The 21834-nt window shown below is 38.3% G+C and overlaps 2 protein-coding genes across 2 annotated transcripts; both read left to right on the forward strand.

Annotated features, from left to right (window-relative positions):
• The first annotated feature begins 3879 nt into the window (after positions 1 to 3879).
• On the forward strand, positions 3880 to 12317 carry dcun1d2a (DCN1, defective in cullin neddylation 1, domain containing 2a). The gene is made up of 7 exons (XM_028023910.1): positions 3880 to 4037; positions 5966 to 6182; positions 7594 to 7762; positions 8080 to 8210; positions 8291 to 8373; positions 10975 to 11071; positions 11163 to 12317. Exons 1-7 carry the CDS (start codon positions 4035 to 4037, stop codon positions 11240 to 11242), a joined length of 780 nt encoding a protein of 259 aa, XP_027879711.1. The 5' UTR covers positions 3880 to 4034; the 3' UTR covers positions 11243 to 12317.
• A 2679-nt stretch (positions 12318 to 14996) lies between these two features.
• On the forward strand, positions 14997 to 20977 carry LOC114148536 (growth hormone-regulated TBC protein 1-A-like). Its single transcript, XM_028023898.1, has 8 exons — positions 14997 to 15215; positions 15600 to 15745; positions 17366 to 17524; positions 18215 to 18339; positions 19399 to 19495; positions 19878 to 20050; positions 20143 to 20328; positions 20443 to 20977. Exons 1-8 carry the CDS (start codon positions 15154 to 15156, stop codon positions 20542 to 20544), a joined length of 1050 nt encoding a protein of 349 aa, XP_027879699.1. The 5' UTR covers positions 14997 to 15153; the 3' UTR covers positions 20545 to 20977.
• Positions 20978 to 21834: the final 857 nt, after the last annotated feature.

Genomic DNA, 21834 nt, shown 5'->3' on the forward strand with positions numbered 1-21834 from the left:
AGTCCTTGCCCACTCGCTACATCTCGTGGGATTGGTGGAGAGTAGCCAGCGTTAGAGGTGCGTGTGGCGCCATCTACTGCACAGGAGTGGGACAGTGCTGTTCATTTTCCCGCACTTTGCTTGTCGTGTTTTCCTGCTTCAAAACAAACCTTCAAGTGAATGAACTGCTCGCTTTAGAGGCAATCAAATGTACATTTAGATCAAGTTTCTAGTTAAAACATAAGAGAAGAGGAATTTTTTATTATCTTCAGATAGATAGATAGATAGATAGATAGATAGATAGATAGATAGATAGATAGATAGATAGATAGATAGATAGATAGATAGATAGATAGATAGATAGATAGATAGATAATGTTACTGCAGAAAGTGAGACTTTTGTCCTACATAGATTTATTACTTAAGTATTTCTTATAATTTTCTTGTACATTTATGTTATTTAAACCCAAAATAATACAGTGTCTAAGAAAATTAGAATATTTTGAAAACTTGAAATATTGGAAACATATAATGTTGCACCCTAATCAGATAGTAAACTAATAATTAGCAGATCTGTAGCAGGTTTTCTATCTGGATTGCCCTACATGTAACACATACAATTTTAATCTACTCTGACCAGTTTCTCTGTCCCTACTGAACAAAATATTTTTTCTATACTGTTGAGTAGTGTGTTGCAAAATTTCTTAAGATTTTAGTATTGTTTTATATCCTAACCTTGCTTAAAATTCTCTCAAACTTTATCCCTGGTCTGTCTGCTGTGTTTCTTGGTCTGTTTGTTTGCTAATGTTCTCTGTACTAATCGTCACAGAACAGCTGGATTTATCCCATGACTAAATTACACATTGGTAGACTTGAACTAAACAGTTGACCTCTCTTGGGAGTTTTTTTTTTTTGTAAATGTCTTCATTAACAAGTGGTAAAGTAAACAGAGATTTTAGATTATTAAAAACTGAAATCTCACTCTATGAGGATGTGCTACTCTGTATGAATCTTTCACCATGTACAACATTTCTCATTTTATTGCATTATTAGTCAGTTTATTAATAGCTACACTTAAGAATCTCAAGAGCCACATGTAGCTCTGGAGCCACCGATTGTGGACCCCTGCTCTAAAGCATAACAGTCATTTAATGCCATTTTGATCAATATTCTTTACAAGAGGTGTAGAGGAACATGAGACTCACCTTTTGCTATTACATCCCAAAATAATAGAAGTCACCACCAACTAATACTAGTGAGGTTTGCTCCAAAATAACCTTTTTAAAAATGTATCAAAATCATATTTTTTAAAATTTCATTTCACTTTGTTTTGTATTTTTTGTTGCACATTTTAGCAATAACCTAAACAATTATGAAGTTTGCATTGTAACTGCTGTGTGGCTTTTGTGTAGTGTTTTTGTTTAATGAAGCGTTTCTTCGGGGGTCTGTGCTTGGACCCTTGGGGGTTGTTGTTTGTGAGTTATGCCAGTAAATTCAGGTTTCATAAGCTCAAAATAAGCAATATTAAAAACAAAAACAATTCTTTTCATAACACTGGCAATACAAATATTGTTATCCTCAATTTCACCTAAACAAGACTCAGTCAATATAGCTTATTTTTTCTGACAAAGCCAGCAGAAATTTATATATAAAGTATAATCTAAAGCCTTTGAAAGCTACAATGCTTGTAAGGGACATGGATCGTGCATACAAAATATCACTACAGTCCATGACTTTGTCTATTTTACACTCCTTTCACTATAAAATGACAGTGATGGCAAAAAGGAAGCTGATGTCCACAGATACAGTATCAGTGACGCTGCTGTGTGGTGTGTTCATAACACTTGTGGCGGGGTGGATTCATTTTTGCATGAGATAAAACCGAGCTGCGCCTTCTGTCAGCTCAGCTCAAAGCGAAATTTGAGACTGCTTAAAAAATTAGCTGTACTCTGTAACTTTTTATCCATAATAACATGGACTCACGTGTCATTGTTGACAAAATTCTAGTCTCCCAATGCCTTTTTCAGGATAAATATTAACTATAAGGAAAAATATATTAGTCAAACCCACATTTAAAAAAAAAAAAACAAACTCAAAAAAAGACAAAAGCTATTTTGTATGTTTTTTTTTATTTACAGTGATTATATCAGTTTGACATATTGATTCGAAATAAAATGTAAGCCAAGCACTAAAATAAAAGCTCTCTAACTCATGTTCTTAGTTTTGGTTTCTAGATTTATTTTTGGTTCACATGTTTCTGTTTTGTTTCTTTCAAATTATTGAAGTAAAAACTGTGGTTGAGCAGGAATACCATAACTTTTAGATGATCGTGAGTGTTTCTGCAGAAGTGTAGAGTCTGTCCTTGAGGACTCGTCACACGTCAACCAGCCAGCCAACCTTGTACTATAAATTATCAAACTTAGGTACAAACTGTGTTTAGTGTGTATGCTCTTTTTAAGTTTTTGTGTTAATACTTTTGGAAATAATAAAGATGCATTTTTGACAAGGTGAGGCCATGTGTGGTGGTTGATCAATAAAAAAGAGAAAACAGAGGGAACGTGCATAAAAATACTTTTAAAGAAGGGTTTGTTCATTGCTCCAATAATAAGTTTCCACTGATTATAGAGTATAAATTATGCGTAAATAATGTTCGACTGACTTTTTTCTTTGAAATTAGTAGTACTTGCATCTTTTGAGAGCATAATTTAGCATCAGAAAAAAAAATCCTCCCACAGGTTTTCTACGTCTCCTTACGTGACTGTCCTTACGTGACAGCCATGTGGGATGTCTCATGGGTTTCTTTCCAATTTTGGCTTACCACTCTTCCATTTATGGAGAAAACAATTTTTAGTTGCCATAAAATTACATTGTTCCACCTAAGTTGTTGACTCTTTCCATTTTCAGATGATGGATTGAACAGTGATCCATCACATGATCCATCCGCCCATGGCAGGGGGAGAGGCGACACACCCTGAACAGAAACATATCTAATACTTTTGGGGTTTTTCTCCTTGATGTACTGGTTGAAAAATGACAACCTCTGTCTCATCTGAGTTTAAAAGCATAGCATTTAAAAGTTCTCTAGTCTTCTATGGCTTTAAGATGGTAGGACTTAGCGTGTCTGTTTGTAGTCTAGTTGGCTTTGTAGAAAAGCAGAGCTTAGTATTCTCAGCAGTACACTGGAAGGTCATTCCATGATGTGGTCTGATAATTTTCCTAAGAGAAAACATTTATATGTGTGTCTGTTTTATCATAATTGTGTAGGGGTGTGTGGGCGTGTGTGTGTGTAGCATAATTGGCTCAAACTTTGAACTCTGCAAATAGCCTTAGTTTGGAAGGTTTATCATTAACATGAACAAACTGGAATCTGTGAGACAAATGTGATATAAATAAGACTAGAGCTTTTCCTTGATCCCCTTTCCTTCTAGGACAGTGGTGCCCAAAGTCCTTCAGGGCCGGCATCCTGCATGTTTTAGTTCTCTCCCTGGTTTAACGCACCTGGATCCAATAATGGCTCATTAGATGGCCTAAGAACAGTTAGTGCTGAAAAGGTCGTTATTACCACCAGGGAGAGGACTAAAACGTGCAGGATGCCGGCCCACCGACTTTGGGAAAATGTACACACACACATACTTAAATTATTTTTAATAAAAACAACGATTGCCCTATGATGGGCTGTGGCCCCGTACCGCACCTCTCCCCAATGACTGCTGCAGATAGGCACTAGTCCCCCATGACCCTGCAAAGATAAGCAGGTGGAAGGGTGCCAGGGTAAGAATTTAGGTTGTTTCTTTATGCAAGTTATGTTTTACAGCAAGGTGTACACCAAATAATGATTTAGAAATATTAGAATACTTTTGTGAATTGTCACGCAAGCTGCTTTACTTTTCCTTTCAGTTTAGATCTGAAAGGATCCTCATTTGGTCGCTGAAATAAAGCAACTCACACAAGAACATATGCTGCAAACCTCTGCTTTCTGCTCAGCTACTTCCTACGCGCATGCGCACGTGGAGCAACAGACGGGCTACTAAACTGGTCAAACAGCGGGTGTAAAAATGGTAGGTAACCAAAATAAACACAAACCCAGGCACTGGCTTTTATGCCACGGAGGCTTATCTATCAAGACTGATGGAATAACGTCGAAGCGCATGATGTGTCGCGTTTTGTGAGGCTCACAGTGCTCAGTTAATTGTTTTCGCTGCTGTTTCAGGGAAGGTCAGTTGATATTTTGAGAGCAGCTAGCAGCATTAGCCACACGTCCCTTTTTGGCAGTCTGGTAACTTCGGCTGTAAGCAGGTCAACCGCTGGACCTCAAACACGGACGGTGTCGTTTCACTAAAATCTCGGCCGTCTTCATAACAGCACTGACACTTTTGTGCGGAGGATATATCCTCATGATTGCTGTCAATACATTCTGGCTAACTCGGCTAGCGTTAGCCTGTGCAAGTTACTAGCTGGGATGTAGACAAAGCTAACCCAAATGTTTCCCAATGATGACCGGGTAGGTCTTTAAAGGCAAACGGAACATCCATCTTAATCCACGCGTGATTAATGACAGAAATCAGTAAAAATGTCAGGCGGGTCAATAGCAGCTCGTTAAACTCAACCTTTAGTCTTTGCTTTCAGGAAATGCTGCTCTGCAGAGAAGTGTCTAGATGATGCATCTGGTCGAGATTTGTCCCTTCAGTTGGACCAGTTTGCTTTATAATGTAAAGCTAGAAATATTAGAAGAAAAAAAGCATAGTGCAATTTTATGCACCCTACGGATATTTCTACAGATGCATCGTTGTGTTCAGCCTTTAGGTTAAAAAAACAGACGCATTTGCTTATCTTTCATCTGAAATGAAAACATATGAGATAATCTGCACATCCAAGCTCCCAAGCTAAGTTTGATAAATTACCTAAATGAGCAGTAGCACTATAGCTGATTTAATCCATAATTCAGTTCATTGGAAACCATGAGCTGTTACTGTTGTCACCATATGGTAACCTCTTAGAGAAAAAAAAAAAACTAGGTATCCCGATAACAACCTAAAGATTTTTAACAAAAATGGGCTAGCTGCTTTTATCTAAAGCAGCTTTCCAGTTAATAGCTTTCTAGCAGTGTGTTTTAAAATAGTGACAGCCGATTTGGGCTTTTCTGCATGAGAAAAATGTAGTTGTCTTTTCTTCAGCCAGCTGTCAAACATTGCACAGCAACAGGTAGACAAAAGGCAATGCTTTTTACTGTATACTATAGTCCATACAGCTGAAGAACATTGCTGTCTAACCGGTCTCTTCTCCAGCACCTTAATATCCCATTAGAAGGACTTTAAACTGGCAACGGTATGCTAATAGTTTTCACTTGGTTTTGAACCATAGTGTTTGGAAACAAGATAGTCATGTGCAGCTTTGCTTAAGGTATTATGAAAGCTTCTGGGCCTCATAGATTCCTGTAAACTAGTATTATATCACTTTTATGTTTCAGTATTCTTTACTCATATATGATTGGTTGGAGCTGGCTGAAAGTTAAAAGTCTCTCCTGTAATCTGCGCTCCCTGCCTGTTTTGATTGAATTATTTATTTTTATATTTCTCAGTATTTTCGGCACAGTGCTTGCGTTACACTCCAGACTTGTTGCACCTCTGGCTCGTCGCGATGGCATCTTATTTCCATCCTCATGTTACGTCTGTGACTGTAGTTATCTGCGGGGCCCTTAGGGGTACAGCATGTGCTCTGAGTACCCACAACATCCCTCTTCAGAAGAGCCTGTGTGGCTCTCACACAGCGTATAAATACCATCCTGTTAAACGCCTGTTTGTCGGGGTTACTGATGGTGTTTGACGTATGGGTTTTTGAGTGATTTCTTGCCTCCTGAATGTGTTTTAATGTTTGCATCTCGCTGTTTGTTTTCATTCTTGTGTCTCTCTGTGTTTGTGCCTTGGTTTCTGCTTTGCCCCGTCTGATGCCGCTCGTCTCTGACCACCCCCGTCCTGTGTCTGCGCAGCATAAGCTGAAGTCTTCACAGAGGGACAAGGTACGGCAGTTCATGTCCTTCACACAGGCTGGGGAGAAGACGGCCGTGTACTGCCTCACTCAAAATGACTGGAAACTAGAAGTTGCAACGGACAACTATTTTCAGAATCCAGAGCTTTACTGTAAGGAATCCATGAAAACCTCGGTGGACCGGAAAAAGCTGGAGCAGCTCTACAATCGTTACAAAGGTAAGGCTCGATAACTCACATCCTGCTCTGTATGCTCTTACCGCAGTTCTTTAAAAGTATTTATACCCATTAAACATTTCTATTATAACCACAAACGTCTGTGTATGTTATTGGGATTTTATGTGATGGACCAACACAAAGTAGGGAATAATTATGTAGCAGAAAAAAAAGCAATAGCTGTTCAGTGAATTGTGGTTTGTATTTGCAATTAGCTTTCATTACTGTTTTTACCTTCAGCGGTCACCTAATTAGTCATTTATTATAACCTCGGTATCAATCCAGCTGTTCTGTGAAGAGTTTAGAGGTTTGTTCGAGAAAATTAGTTTAATGAAGCTTAATGAAGACATAGGAACACAGCAGATAACATTTAGGAGAAGTTTAAAGTAGGGATTGGTTGTAAAAGTCAAGTTACCCAGGCATGTCCACTTGGTAGGATGGCAACTTGTCATTAACGACAGAAAAATCCAAGATTCCTATGATAGCTCTGGATGAGCTGCAGGTATCCACGTCTCAGGTGGGAGAACCCGAGCAAACATTAGTCACATACTCCACAAATCTGGCCTCTATGGAAGAGTGGCCCTCAGAAAGTTACAAGAAGACCCCTCTACCACAAGCCACTTGTATTGTTTAATATTTAAATGAAGAGAAGTTTCTTTTCCATCATCATAATGTCCCAGCCCCTCTATCTGAGCTTTCAGATTTGGGATATGCAAATCTATATCCGTTGTAGGCATAAAAGACAAGTCCATCCTACTGTCCAAGTGTATTGTTGGAAAGCAAAGTTGCAGTTTGATATGTTGTGCAGCTCTGTCATTGGTCAAAGCATTTTCAGGTGTTAGAATGGCCCAGTCAAAGTCCAAATCAGCTGCAAGAATCGAGCATTGAATCTCAGACGTATTTATCCTGCAGTCTGACTAAGCTTGAGTGATTTAGCAAAAATGTCTTATTCCTAGTTCCATAAATTAGAATAATACAGGAAAGGAGTTGCAGCTGTTATTGCAGTCAAAGGCGTTTTGGGGCTGAACACAAATTCAAGCCAAACTTCTGATTTCTATTTGTTGAAAAGTTTCCACATTGTCTGTATTTTATGTTCCACTGCATATTGATGTTGCTACGTTGTGTTGGTCGGAGTTTTTGGTTGTGACATAACATAACTTATCTTTTTTATGTATGTATGTATATTGTATATTATGTATATACACATAACCTGCATTTTAACTCGAGTCGAGCAAATCTTAATCTCGTTGTAATCTGTTGATGACAATGACAAATAAATCTTATCTTATCTAACAAAGCAAAGCTTTTTATAAATCTCTGCATCACTGTCTCAGGTTGATGTAGAAAGCTTCACATAGTTGCGCTTTTGTTTTATCCAAAACGGAGAAAGTAACCCAGCTCTTTGTTTCGGCAGATCCCCAGGATGAAAATAAGATTGGCATTGACGGGATCCAGCAGTTTTGTGATGACCTCTCGTTGGACCCGGCCAGCATCACCGTGCTGGTCGTTGCGTGGAAGTTTCACGCCGCCACTCAGTGTGAATTCACCAAGAAGGAGTTCATGGATGGAATGACAGAACTGGGGTGAGTGTTTTTTTTTTTGTTTTATTTATCAGGAGCCTGCTTTGCACTCCTAGTCTCATCTCCTGGTGGTTCTCCTGCTGTAGCTCCAAGGGAGGGAAGGCCGGCTAAATATAGATCCGCCCACAGCCTGGGTATTCTGTGTCTTCGTGTGATGACTCAATGAGAAAGTTGCGATGTTTTGACTTTTAAGGCTTGTGTCTCTGAGTCTGTCGGCCAGTTTGTCTTCAGCAGCCAGGCGGTCCTGTCACGACTGGCTGGGTTATGCCAGCCTGTGATTATTTTTGACATAACTGGACTGTTTTTTGTTTTTGTTTTAGGTGCGACAGTCCAGAAAAACTGAAAGCCCTTTTGCCGAGATTAGAGCAGGAGCTAAAAGACAGCGGGAAGTTCAAAGACTTCTACCAGTTCACTTTTAACTTTGCCAAAAATCCTGGACAGAAAGGTCTTGGTAGGTTAAATGGCACGAATGTCAGCAGACGAGGTCTCATTTTGAGCAGATAAAAATCTGAGCTATTCCTCTTGTTGCAGATTTGGAGATGGCTGTAGCCTACTGGAACCTGGTTCTGTCAGGACGATTTAAGTTCCTTGATCTTTGGAATAGATTTCTTTTGGTGAGTGAAAATGGTGCCAATAATTTATTTCCCATCATTCATATTCTATAATAACCCGATTTGAAAGCCTGTGCAATCTCTAGCTTTTGTGCATTACATTACTGAACTGAAATTACTTAATGGGTTGAGTTCAGCTTTAATTTGAAAGATAAGAAACTTTGTGGTTCAGTCCAGACATCTTAAGCAAGGGGTGTCCAAACGTTTTGTCACATGGGCCAAAATCATAAGCTCAAAAGTACTTGTGTGCTGAAAAAAAAATTACATTTTTAAAACCTAAAATCACCAGAAATGTTCTCATTTTTATTCATTTTATCTCCTCAACAATAAACTAAGCTTGACCCGTTTTAAAAAGTAGTAAACTAATCAGATTTTGTTTGTGTAAATTGGATTGTAGGTCCAAAACGTCATTTTGAGCCCAAATGAAGAAAACCGAAAATATATATTTGGTCTAATCTCAGCAATTAAAAACAGGATCTAGGTCAGTCTTCATTTTAAAACACCTGCTGTATTTATCCAGGTTTTAATAAAGCAATTAAAAACAGATTTGGATGCACAAAGGTGTACTTTAGAGTGTAATTTAGTGAGAAGATGTGGTCCTGTCTACCAGGAAAATAGAAGGAAACCAGAACGTTTGGTAAACATGATCACTTTGTGTTGCATCTAACATGTTTAAAGTAGATTTTAATTGAAAAGTTGTAGTTTTGTCCTAATATATTTCATTTTTGTAGTCGAGGATCTGCTTAACATGGCCCTTGGACCTTTCTATGAAAACCTGTGTTGTACACAGGGGCGTAAAAGCCGACATTACAACAATTGCTGATGAATCTCACTGGCTTTTTTTTTTTTACTTAGAAATTAGAGCTGCCTGATTATATTAAGCCAAAATTATTGTCCATCAGTAAATCAAACATACAAAGGATTGTTTGGATGTAGCATCCAATAGGACATATTATATACATTCACACTCTGCATGGCTATAATATAAAATGACTCTCAGACCTGTTCAAGATAACGCATGATAAATATTTTTAAAGCTTATTCTACAAATAATAAGTACACTTAAGCTGAAATGCATATTTGAAGGAAACAAAATAAACATTGTGCATTAACCAAGTGCTAGTAGTGTTCACATTTCAAGTATAGAGCATCTTATGGGAAACTCTTTCTGCTTACAAAGTTCTCCAACGTTATTGAATTATGACAATATCTTTTGTCCAGCATAGGCGAGCCTTCAATTTTCTTCCCATTAAGTATTTGTTTGTTGCAACAACTTAATGGGAAAGCGTTTTAGAAGAAAAGGAAGTGGCAATGTGGTGAAGCAAACACAGATGCAGATAATCGGTCGTCTATCCAGCTACTGGAAAAACTCTTATCTTAAGAAGGTTTACTGAAAGCGTTGTAGCTAACTTACAACTTGTAGTTCCTCAGTAACTTGCCTTCCTTGTTACTGTGTTACCTGCCAACATCAAATGTACTGCAGACAAAGAGAGCCAGAATACATCTTACTTAAAAATAACCTTTATTGTAGTCCAGGCAGTTCATCGCAGAATACATAACTCTGACTACTGCAGTCTTCACCTCATCAGGACTTTTGTTTTTTCGTTCTCCATGCACCTTGGCAGTAGGTGAATTTGGGCTGGAAACCGTTGGATCTCAACAAGCAAATGTAGAAAAAGTCTAACAGATGAAATATGGGTAAATATTTTATAAATCTGTGATTTGTTTTTTTTTTTGTTCAAAAACTTTCATGAGGAAGCCGTTGGCTAATGTAGAGCTTGTTCACAAAGATTTAACTCTCATCATTTTTAACAGGTTTAGGGTTTAAACTTTATGAAGATTTAAAATAATTTCAGCATCTTTTTTTTTTTTTTTTGTCAGAAATGTTTCAAAACATAAAGCTAAGGCTGATGAGGGGAAGAGCAACTTAAAATTCCCGGGTAAGCGTCGTGTTTAGGTGTTTGAGAAGGATTGAAAAGCTCCATAATTAACTGTAGGCTGGTAGACATGAGCACCTTTACATAGTGAGAAGAGTTCAGAGAAAAATACAGGATGCCCGACGGAGGCTGTCCTAATGTGCTATTAGATAGGAAGTTATTACCTGACTTGGTTAGTGTCCCGACAGCCCCGCTGGTTATTAAAAAAAAAAGTTGACATGTTTACTTAAAGCAATGCTAACTAAAAATCTAGAAATCTGAAATGTTAACACAAGAAGATCTTTAATCTGAACTTTAGAATCAGTTGGTGGTTGCTAAATTGAAACTTATAACAGAAACAAAAGGTTAGACAAATATATTATTATTCATGCATAACATCATACAAAGTTAAAGTGCTACACAAAACCATCAGATGCTGGGAAAAGTTTAAAATAATCTAATTTTGCTTAAAATGTCCCACTATTGGAAACAGAGAGATAAACCGGATGGATTGGAATAAAAAAAAAATGTTGGTTTTAATTCAACAAGTTGGTCCATCAGTAATGTACTGCTTCAAAGAAGTGTGCTCTGTTGTGATATGAAGATATATTTGTTTCAAAGACAAGGGGAAAACGAGGTGTAAACCTACATGTTTAGCTGTATTTTCATCAGCACTTGTCCGTTACAGGAACATCATAAACGATCCATCCCAAAGGACACGTGGAACTTATTGTTGGACTTTGGTAACATGATTGCAGATGACATGTCTAACTATGATGAGGAAGGTGAGTCTGTAGTAACAAAATGCACACGAAGCGTCTATTTTCTCTGCTCCATCACTAGTTAATTAATGGTGTATCTCTCCTCTCTCTTAAGGTGCATGGCCGGTCCTTATAGATGATTTTGTGGAATTCGCTCGACCAATTGTTACAGGATCCAAACGTAAAACTCTCTAAATCCAATCCCGACCCTGGAAAGCCAGAACATTGTTTCTTTTACAGCGACATCCTAGTTTTTTTAAGACTTGTACAAAAAGAAAAGTGGAAAAACTGTAGACTTCAGAAGAGAAAACAGAAGCACTTGAAACCGTCTTTCAGGGAGCTGAGTTGAGAAACAACTGGCCACATTTTCGGTCTCCTTAAGACGGAGGTGTCGTACGGACATCGCCAGTGTCTCAGCGTCCCGCAGGGCCCTCCGCTCTGCTCCGGGAGGAGCGCTACAGCCTCACCACTGGGCCAACGAGGACACAGCACCGAGACGAGGTTCACCCGCTGTGCGTTCTTTAAACGGACAGGACAGAAGAGAGCTGTGTGTTTTAAGATTCTTCCAGGTCATCTTTGTTTTGGTATATGAAGCTCTGTGTGACTGTGCAAACATCCCATGTCTTAACTCCAGCTTTGGGACAGAGTGCTCGCGACACCAGCACCAACAGAACTGTTGCAGTTTTTAACTGTACATACTGTATCTAATGGGACAGATAACAAAGAGAGCTATAAGAAGAATAATATAATTATGTTCAAATTATAAATGCAAAAAGATGATTGTTTATGTACAGTAAATGCTCAGATCTCTAAACGGTGATGCCTCAATATTCTGGATAATAATGCTGTTGGTTTAGTTGTTCGGTGGATGTCCAGTCATGGAGTTGTGAGCTCATTGAAAGCATGTTCTAAAATCATTTTACGTCACTTCGGGCTGGTTTCAGAAATAAAGTTTCACTAAAGTAATGGCAGTGCTTTAATTTAGATAACTGATACTCGTTCATTATTCTGAGTAATTTCGGTTCTGAGTGGTTGTACGTAGGCATGGGCCGGTTGTCGACGCGTAACGAGGTTCTGAAAAGTTTCAGGTTCAAAACTTTATATCTGCAATTTATTTATTTATCATTATTATTATTTAAAGACATTTGAGGTGCCAGAAAAAGTGCCCTAGTGAGGAGTTTTCTCCAGGTGTGTCCAACACAGATTAATGCAGACCGGCCCCTCTCCCACCTGTTGCTGAACACTACTTAGCAGCTGGCTAAAAAAGAAATATACTGTGAGAATCTCATACCGGCCCATGCCTAGTTGTAAATATAATGTAGTTGGATTTTTCCACTGTTTCTTTAAGAAAAACAGAAATCAGTCTAGGAAAGACAACTTTCTTTATGATTATTTTTAACAGATGACCCCCTCAGCAGTCTTTATGTCACTCTAAAACCTAATTTTCAAACTTTACAGTTAGGAAACGCTCAACCTGTAGGATTGCATGGCATAAACCTGTGTGTTTTGGCAGCGAGAAGTTGTTTTGTTTTGTTTTTTCTTCAGAAGTTGAGAAAGCGACAACAGGACAACAGAGTAAGCCTTAAGAGTAAATGCCTGTCTGATCTTTCTGTACCTGTCCCAAACAATCTGTTTCAGTGTTACTGCAGGTAGTGAACATCAGACTGTGTTGTCGATGCATCGTTTTTGTAGCCTAAGTATATTGCTCATCTGAGAGAGAAGTATAAAGCATGAGTTTTTCCATAATCCTAGATGTATTTAGCTTATTTGTTCGATGAGACGGATCATGGAAATGTCCCAGAATACAGCTGTGCAGCAAAGTATAAACCAGAAATATGGTGATAAGTATTTAATTTTTTAAAAATTATTATTTGCCATGAGCCAGATGAGCTTGTTCATTAACCGAACTCACGTTGCAGGAGACTTTGTGCCACTGATCTGCGGTAGAAGAAGAGAACCATGTGTCTTAAACTAGAGCTCATTTGTTCTTGATGTTTTGATGAAGTTGCTGCTTGTCCTCTTTGTGTCTTTTTTTTTCTTATAAGAGCTGGGTGATGCTTTATTTTATTCTTAAATAAAATGTATATTGGGCACTAAATTTTATGGCGAAGCTATGATTACCTTAAAGGAGCAGTTCTATTAATTTGTGTAATAATGGGTTAAAATATTGATTCAGATTTTTTTTTTTTTTTTACTCCAACCACCTTTATTACACTTATTTACCTTTAGTTAATTAATTATATACAGATATTGATTTTGTTTTGCATTAGCAACTCTTTTTGTCTTGTTGGGAATTGTTAAAGGACTCGTGTTAGTTTTTTAGACTGATTATAGACAATATTTAAATCTATTTTACATATATTTTCTTACTGTTGAGGTGCAATACAAGATGTGATCATAAATTGTTCATAAATTACTACTTTTTAAAGTTATTAGCAACCTTTTAATTATAGAACTTTATCAGTGACCTATGAGTTTTTTGTTTGGATGCAAACTATTTTATAATTTTATCACTATTTATGCTTTAAAGTTAGTGTAACGTCACAGAGCTTTACTCCAATGAGTCAAACACAATATTCTGAGTCTATAAAGAAATTTTAATCGATGTTTGCACAGAGCTCCAGGCCCATTTACTGTATGTTTGCCTTCACCTACATATGAGGATGTGCTGCTTTAAGTAAATATTGGTTTAGTATAATTTTCTACATATCTAAAACAGTTGTATATGTAATCAGACAACAAGCTGTTTTACGCTGTGGTTGATTTTTATGAAAAGTAAAAAAAATATGACAAAATATCATATATGTTTTTGGAATTAACATCAACACTGTTCAAATGTCTTCACAGTGACTCAGTAGGAATGTAACTTTGTCCTTGCTACTCTATGCAGACTCTCTGTCTGCAGCTACGAAGATCACTCAGGTTCTAATGCTTGAAGAAGCTCCAAACGCAGAGCAGTCTGACCTATTTTGTGATCAATGACGTTATTTTGAATTTGGGCTCATGGGGGCGCTCATGGACAGATCATTGTAATTTACTCTCCATGTCACAAGGAAGTTATACAGTACGGGGAACGGACAAAAAGATGCATCCTGTCTTCATACAGCAGCATGACAAATTTGACACTTTTTCTTCCAATTCAAACACAATGCATGGTTGTGTTTAAGATCATGTCAGTGTTTATAAAACTAAAGCTAAAATTCCTTGTAATAGGTGTTGCTACAAATTTGTTCCTGAGGTTGTCTTATTTCTGAAGTTTTTAGACAATTTTCTTAATTTGGACATATTTATGACAAGTAGTTTAAAGCATTGCCGTTGACGATGCCACTGAACCCCGCAGGTTCAACTGGGAGTACTCTAGATTTGCAGATATGTGCTGTTTGTTCACCGCTGATTAAGTTTGAGACTCCAGAAGCAATTGGAAGTAGGATTTTGTGTTCAATTTGTATATAATTTTATTATGTAATCAATTAAAAGTTTAATAATTTTAGAGATTTGACTATAAACCTTAAATGAATTGGTGGTTGAATAGGTGTACCTACATCAATATAAGTATAAAGTACTATTAGAAATAATACTATAATAATACTGTAGTAATATGCTGTATTACAAGCAGTAGGAGGCATAATTGCAATTTTTCTTTTATACATTTTTGGTCTGAATGAAGCTGCTGTATTTTTTGTCGATGGTTAAATTGATGGTATGAAATCTTCAGGAAATACGTTTCAGACTATTGTTGTTTTCTAAATCTGAGTTCGGATTCCAGGATTTCTGTGTCTGCGACGTTCTCATTTTTATCACCTCAAGAAACGTCCAAACATAAAACTTTGAACTGCAGTCTCTGTTCACATTAAGTCGTCACGTACAGGAGGAGCTTCTCTCCCTCCGTTTGTTTTGTGTGCAAATAAAGTGCACACCTGTGTGGATGTTACCTCTGCGGTACGGCTCCTCCTCTCAGGGTGAGCTGTAAGGTGAGCCACTGAAAACTCCGGCTGCTTTGTTATTTACCCTCACAGCAGCTTGCTGCTCTCTGGACGTTGGGGATGAAGTAACCTTCATACTGGAGGTTGTTTGTATGTTCAGTGGATGACTGGAGCTGTCTTACAATGGACAGAGAAACGAAAGGAGATGCAGCTCAGCCTCCAGCGTGCTGCAAAGACACTGGCAGGTAGACGTATCTAATATATTCTCGTTATTAGATCGGGGTGAGTCTAAGCGCCTGCTGCTTCCTCATGGGTGACCTTATACAACAGGCCTATTTGCATCACCTTCTTCCTCTTCAGATCATTGTTGTTCTCTTTTAATCCATCAGGCCACCACTAGAAACAGAAGCTCTGGTGTTTATTAAAGAACACAGACTGCTCCCGATTCCACTCGTGTGTAATTTAATACTTAACTATTCACCCAGCCGGGGCATTCGATCACCTGGCTGCAGCAACCCAACCCAGTGGAGGCAGCCAGGAAGACAGCAGGAAGGAAGAGGGGTCAAGGGTCTGGCTTTTTCTATTGGCTTTGTGCATTGATGAGAGAGGGATTGTGTTCGCCCCCGCAGGATCGACCCCTACGGCTTCGAAAGGCAACATGATTACGATTCCTACAAAGAGATGATGAGTGAGTACGTGACTGTCCTCAACAGAAGGTCGATGAGGTGGTCCAAGCTCCTGCAAGACAAACCCAACGTGGAGAAGAACCTGACGGGTACAAACATCAATTCACACAATTCAAACACCAGTTTTTGGGGCTCCGAGGTCATGTACAGTCCTTCACTCAAGTGCTCACACCGCCTCGCCATGATACTGCCTCAGACCTCAATGCATTTAATCGAGATTTCAGGTGATAGACCAACCAACACAAAGTAGGACATAGAACACAAGTCTACACTTGAGTTAAGGGACTATTGAGTTTAGTCCCTCAATAGTCAATAAGAGACTATTTAGAGACTCTATTTATTGACTAAATAGAGACTATTTAGTCAATAAGGGACTATTGAGTTTAGTCCCTCAATAGTCAATAAGAGACTATTTAGTCAATAGTCCCTTATTGACTAAACTCAATAAGGGACTATTGAGTTTAGTCCCTCAATAGTCAATAAGGGACTATTTAGTCAATAGTCTAAATAGTCAATAGTTTAAATAGTCAATAGTCCCTTATTGACTAAACTCAATAAGGGACTATTGAGTGTAGTCCCTTAACGCAATACTTTGACTGGGCCGTTCTAACGCATGAACACGTTTTGATTTAAATTGTCTCATTGTAGCTTTAGCTGTATACTCAGGGTCATAGACCAGCTGGAAGAAGAACTCTAACAGGTTTTCTTCCAGAATGTCCCGATGTTCTGCTCCATTTATCTTCCTATCAACTCCAACCAGATTCGCAGTCCCTGAAGAACGGCATCTCAACAGCATGATGCTGTTACCACCATGCTTTACATTAGGTATGGTGGGTTCAGGATGATGTCCAGTGTTTTGTTTTATAAGCTTTTGGCCACATGTAGAGTGTGGTATGCAAATGAACACTATTGATTTGATCAAATTTATTTGACCAAAGCATCTTCCACATTTGCTATGCCACCAGCATCGCTTAAATGAGATTTCTTATCATTTTCTTTCAACAATGGTTTTTATCTTGGCACTCTGCCATAAAAACGGATTTCTGATTTGCACTACTAATAGTTTTAAAGCGTAAAACCTTCTACATGTTAGAAACATGCAGAAGGTTCAGCCAAATGACAAAGAGGCCAGAGGATCTGCTTTACTTTTAAAGTTATTTTCGCTTGTCCAAAAATATATGCTTAAGTTTTTCCTTCGTTTAACTGAAGAAAACTGTCAGCCATTGTATTCAGGCATTTCGGTAAAATATGCAGTTTTGAAATCATTTGGAAGAAAAGAAATTTGGACTTTCTTTTAGAACCTAATTCTGCTTATAACTTCTCCCCCTTTTTATCTCCGATCTATCTGCTGTGTTTCTTCGATTTCATGATGTTCTCCAACAACGCTGTGAGGCCTTCGCAGAAAAGCTGCAACTATACCAAGATTTAAATAACACAGGTGGACTCTATTTGCTAAATAGAGGGACTTTTCAGAGCATTAGATTGCACTGGATTTTATTTAGGGTTTCAGAATAGATGGGGACTGAATGCTTGTGAATTACACCTTTTTTCAGACCAACTTTTGTTTTGGTCTGTCAAATAAAATCAAGATAAAATACATTGAAGTTTGTGGTTGTAACATGACATAAAGATGAACGGTTCGAAGGGATTGAATGCTATTGCCAGTCACTGTGACCTCTGAAAACCTATTTTTGTATTTATTTTTTTAGTGAAAAGATTTGTGCGTAAAGGTGTTCCCAATGAGCATCGAGCCAGGATCTGGATGGCAGCGAGCGGTGCTCAGGAACAACTGGAGAGTAAGCCAGGTTACTACCAGTCTCTATTAGCCATGGAGCACAACGCCAAGCTGAAGGAGACCATTCACACAGGTGTGACCATCCAACTTTATGCACTCAAAATGATCATATGTCAAACTCAAGGCCCGTGGGTCAAATCCATAGCTTTTCATGTGGCCCTCTAGATTCTAGACTAAACACTAAGTGTGCTGAAGTATTATGTTGTCAATCAAATCAATGCCGTTTTTATCTCCTTACTGCCAAATTATATCAATCAGTCCCTCCAGTTTCTTGAGAATTATTGTGGAAATTCACGCAAAATCAACAAATTGAGCTAACATTTGGGAGTTTACTGCAGATTTTTCTCAAAAATTGTCAAAAACTGTCTTGCTTGTACTAGACAGCTGCCTCTGCCTTAATTGATGTCAGATTATAGCCCGTGATATGTACTGTACAGAGAGCAAGAAAAAGCTGCATATACCGTCATGAATAAGTGCAAATATCGCAAATATTTTCAAATTAGTACCACAAACACAAAAAGAGTCACAAAATCCTGGAGGAACTGAAATTTAATTTGAAGAATTCATTGATATTTTAACAGTATTTGAACGGGTTTTATCAATACATTCTGGCTCAACCAGAGCTGGCTCAAATCACGAAGAGCATTCGTGATTTTGATTGGGCCCAAAACAAAGACAAGTTTGACACCCCTGATTTAAAGAAAGAAATCTGCCAATTTTGTAGCTCAAATTCAACACCGGTGATATTCTGCCTTGTGGGCAGACATGCACCGGACCTTTCCTGACAACATCCTCTTCAAGAGCCGAGCGGAGGAGGGTCTGCAGAAGGTTCTGTTCAATGTGCTGCTGGCATATGGACACCACAACCAGGCCGTGGGCTACTGTCAGGTGGGCAAAGCGCTCCACTCTCCTCTCACATCCGTTCTACAGGATGGACTGTTAACTTTAATAGGATTTGAAGAAGTAGCCTTTATCTAAAATATATTCTTTCAATTATGCCTTCCTACTGCCTCCAAAGTTCATCACTCTTTGAAAAATATTGTTTCTTCCTTTGCAAATACTTCTTGTTCTTGACTACTGCCAGTGGTTTGCATCTTAAGGCACACCCTCAGTATTTACATTCATGCAGGTGTGTCTTCATTTTGACAGTGATCTGTTGTTTTTATGACCTGATATTTTCTTGCTGCGTATTTATCTCTATAATGGGCCTAATTGTTTGTCCAGCCTGAATAAGACTTCATTTACCAGCCAAGACTGATAAATGTCTATGTCTATAAATGCTATATTTCAGGGATGCAAAAATCAGCAGCTTATTGTCCAGTTACTTTAAATAGGAGTTGTTTAGTAGTTTTATTTAAAAAAAAAAAAGTTTAACTGAAAATCTACTCTTTAACCTGAACAGATTAAAATGTTAACCTCGGACATTTTCAGCATTCGATGGCATTCTTAACTTCTCGACATACAGCTCTGGAAAAAAAATTAAGAGTTTCTCTGATTTTACTTTTAATAGGTATAAGTTTGAGTAAAATGAACATTGTTATTTTACCCATGAACTACTGACAGCATGTCTCCGAAATTCCAAGCAAAAATTTAGTATTTATTTGCAGAAAATGACAAATGGTCAAAATAACAGAAAAAAAGATTCAGTCCTTTCAGACCTCAAATAATGCAAAGAAAACAAGTTAATATTAATTTACTTAATACTAAAGTTTTAACTCAAGAAGAGTTCAGAAGTCAATATTTGGTGAAAAAACCATGAGGTTTTCAATGGGGTTCAGTGCAGTGGTCTCTTCATTTTTTCCAGAGCTGTTTATGTATTTATGTTCTTAAGTTATTTGATCACCTTTAAATAGGATTTTAAATATGTGTTTAAAATAGAAAACGATCCAACTTTTTTTTTTTTCTGGATTTATCTCTTGAACATTTAGTTTGCTTTGTCTTCCCCAGGGGATGAACTTCATTGCAGGCTACCTCATCATCATCACCAAGGATGAAGAGAAATCCTTCTGGCTCATGGATGCGTTGCTGGGCAGAATACTCCCAGGTAGATTTATTCGGGTATTGACAAAGAAAGATCCACTCAGCCGGATGGACACCAACAGCTGTGCACATCCTGCTGATTGGTTTGAATTCATGGTGGATTGTATGGACAAACAGTGACACTTCCACCTCCATGCTTCACAGTTTGGTGTGAGATTATTTCCCTGCTATGCTGTTGATATCAAGCGTCCTAGTTAAACGTGTTCAGTGCGTTTCTGATGGCGCGTTTATGTCAACAGTAGCTAAAGCTGCTGGAGACTTCATCTAGCATACTGCGGTCTGCTTTTAGTGAGAACGTACTTGAATTGCGAGGTTTCTGTAATCTGTTTGTAGACGTAAAACTAAAAGATTAACGGTAATCTAAATGTGCTGCTGGAATCCTTCAGACTACTACAGCCCGGCCATGCTGGGACTGAAGATGGACCAGGAGGTTCTTGGGGAACTGGTGAAGACCAAAGCCCCAGCGGTGGGACAGCTCACGGCTCAGTATCCCGGCATATGGACACTGGTGGTGTCGCGCTGGTTCATCTGCCTCTATATTGACATCCTCCCCATAGAGGTAAAGAAAAGTACTGGGCTGACCCCAGAATCGACGTTAGGACCTCAGGTTGATCATCAAACAGGAATCCTCCATGTTCCTCTCTCTTCCAGACGGTCCTGAGGATCTGGGATTGCCTTTTCTACGAGGGCTCCAAGGTTCTCTTCAGAGTTGCTCTGACTCTGATCCTCCACCACCAGACGGAGCTGCTCAGAGCGCGCTCGCTGCCCGACGTGTGCGAGTGCTTCAAGCAGATGACGTGCGGGTCTTTCACGCTCGACTGCCACACCTTCATGCAGGTGAGGCGAGAAGGTCAAGGGCACAAGCACAACATCAGTCCAGCTAGTTTATCTATCTATATATTATCCTAGCAAAGAAAATGTTTCTTTCTGATGTCCTTTTTTTTTCTGCAGAAAATATTCACAGAACCTGGGACGCTGTCGATGACAACTGTTGATAAACTGAGAGAGAAATGCAGAAGACAAATCTTGGAGGAGGAATCCCGACAGCCGTGAGGTTTAGTCGCCTCCCCACCAATTTTATCTTCCTGACTTGTTTTAAATTATAAAGCAATCTATGCAAACCTAAGTGAGTGTGCAACAGAACTGCTTGGAGGCAATAAAACAGAAGAAAGAAGCTCTGTTTTGTTTGCTACTGAATATATTAGCAGAGCTTTTGGTTGATTTCTGATACTGTGAGATACAAAGATTTATTACACTGTAATTCAGCAGCCTGGGTGTAAACTTTCTGAGCCTTTCCTTTAGATTTTATCTGAAGAAACTTTCTGCTTTTCATACGGTGGAGCTTATTTTTATTATTTGCAAAAAGTATTAGAATCCCTAGCGTTATTTTCATACTTGTATTGTTGCCACATTTTTGTCCAAATGTTCCCATGAAGACTTTTCTGTCTCCTGAGTTGAACTGAAAAAGTAAAATTATACAGCTTGACTTTGGTGAGATGTGTATACTCTATTTGTTTCAGCTGTTATTAATAACAGAAAAGAGGTCATGAAGGGTCTGATTTAGCTGGAAGTGAAAATGTATTTTGCTCCAAATCTGCAGTTTTTACCGTTCAAAACGCCTTTAATCCAAACTCTTCAGAAAATGGTGAAATCTCAGCAAGTCTACCTGTTCATTTCTGAGCTCAATAGAGTCTTGTTAAGCTTTTTAGATTTAGTAGCAGGTACATGACTTCTGAAGGATTGCAACATCTAACTATGGAGATGGAGGTTCAGAAACTAATTCTTAAAAGGCCAATTCTACTGGACAAAAACAAGGAGGATATAAAAATATTTCTCACTTTTTGACAGATTTAGTTTTTTGTAAGCAACATGGAAAGAAAACACCAGCCTTTTCCACAATGGGTATTTAGAAAATCTTCAGTCATTATGTCTAATTGATGGGAAAATAGAAACTATTGATCAAATTTGTGCATTTCTGAAAACTAATAATGCAAAAAATAAGGATGCTGTTCTTCGGAGTACAGACACCGAGCCATATAATAACTTGACCAATTTAAGCATAGCGCCTTATGAGAAGTATTATTACGCTTAAAGCTTTACAAACAATCTATTTTGTTGGGTCTCCTTCTGGCAAAGGAACACAATGAAATTGATGCATAAAAAACAGGAAATAGTTGCAAAAGTCATAGGGACAGGGAAGCTCCTCAGAACTGGATGGAGCTGAATACTGGAAGAAAACCCGTTAAAGGCTGCAAACCTTCAGCCAGGGTTTCAATCTGCAAGACATTGACCCTAAACACAAAACTAGACAAATAGAATCATTATGTTACAAAGTTTAGACCA

Source organism: Xiphophorus couchianus, chromosome 7 (assembly GCF_001444195.1).
Source record: "Xiphophorus couchianus chromosome 7, X_couchianus-1.0, whole genome shotgun sequence".
In the NCBI taxonomy this organism is placed as follows: domain Eukaryota; kingdom Metazoa; phylum Chordata; class Actinopteri; order Cyprinodontiformes; family Poeciliidae; genus Xiphophorus; species Xiphophorus couchianus.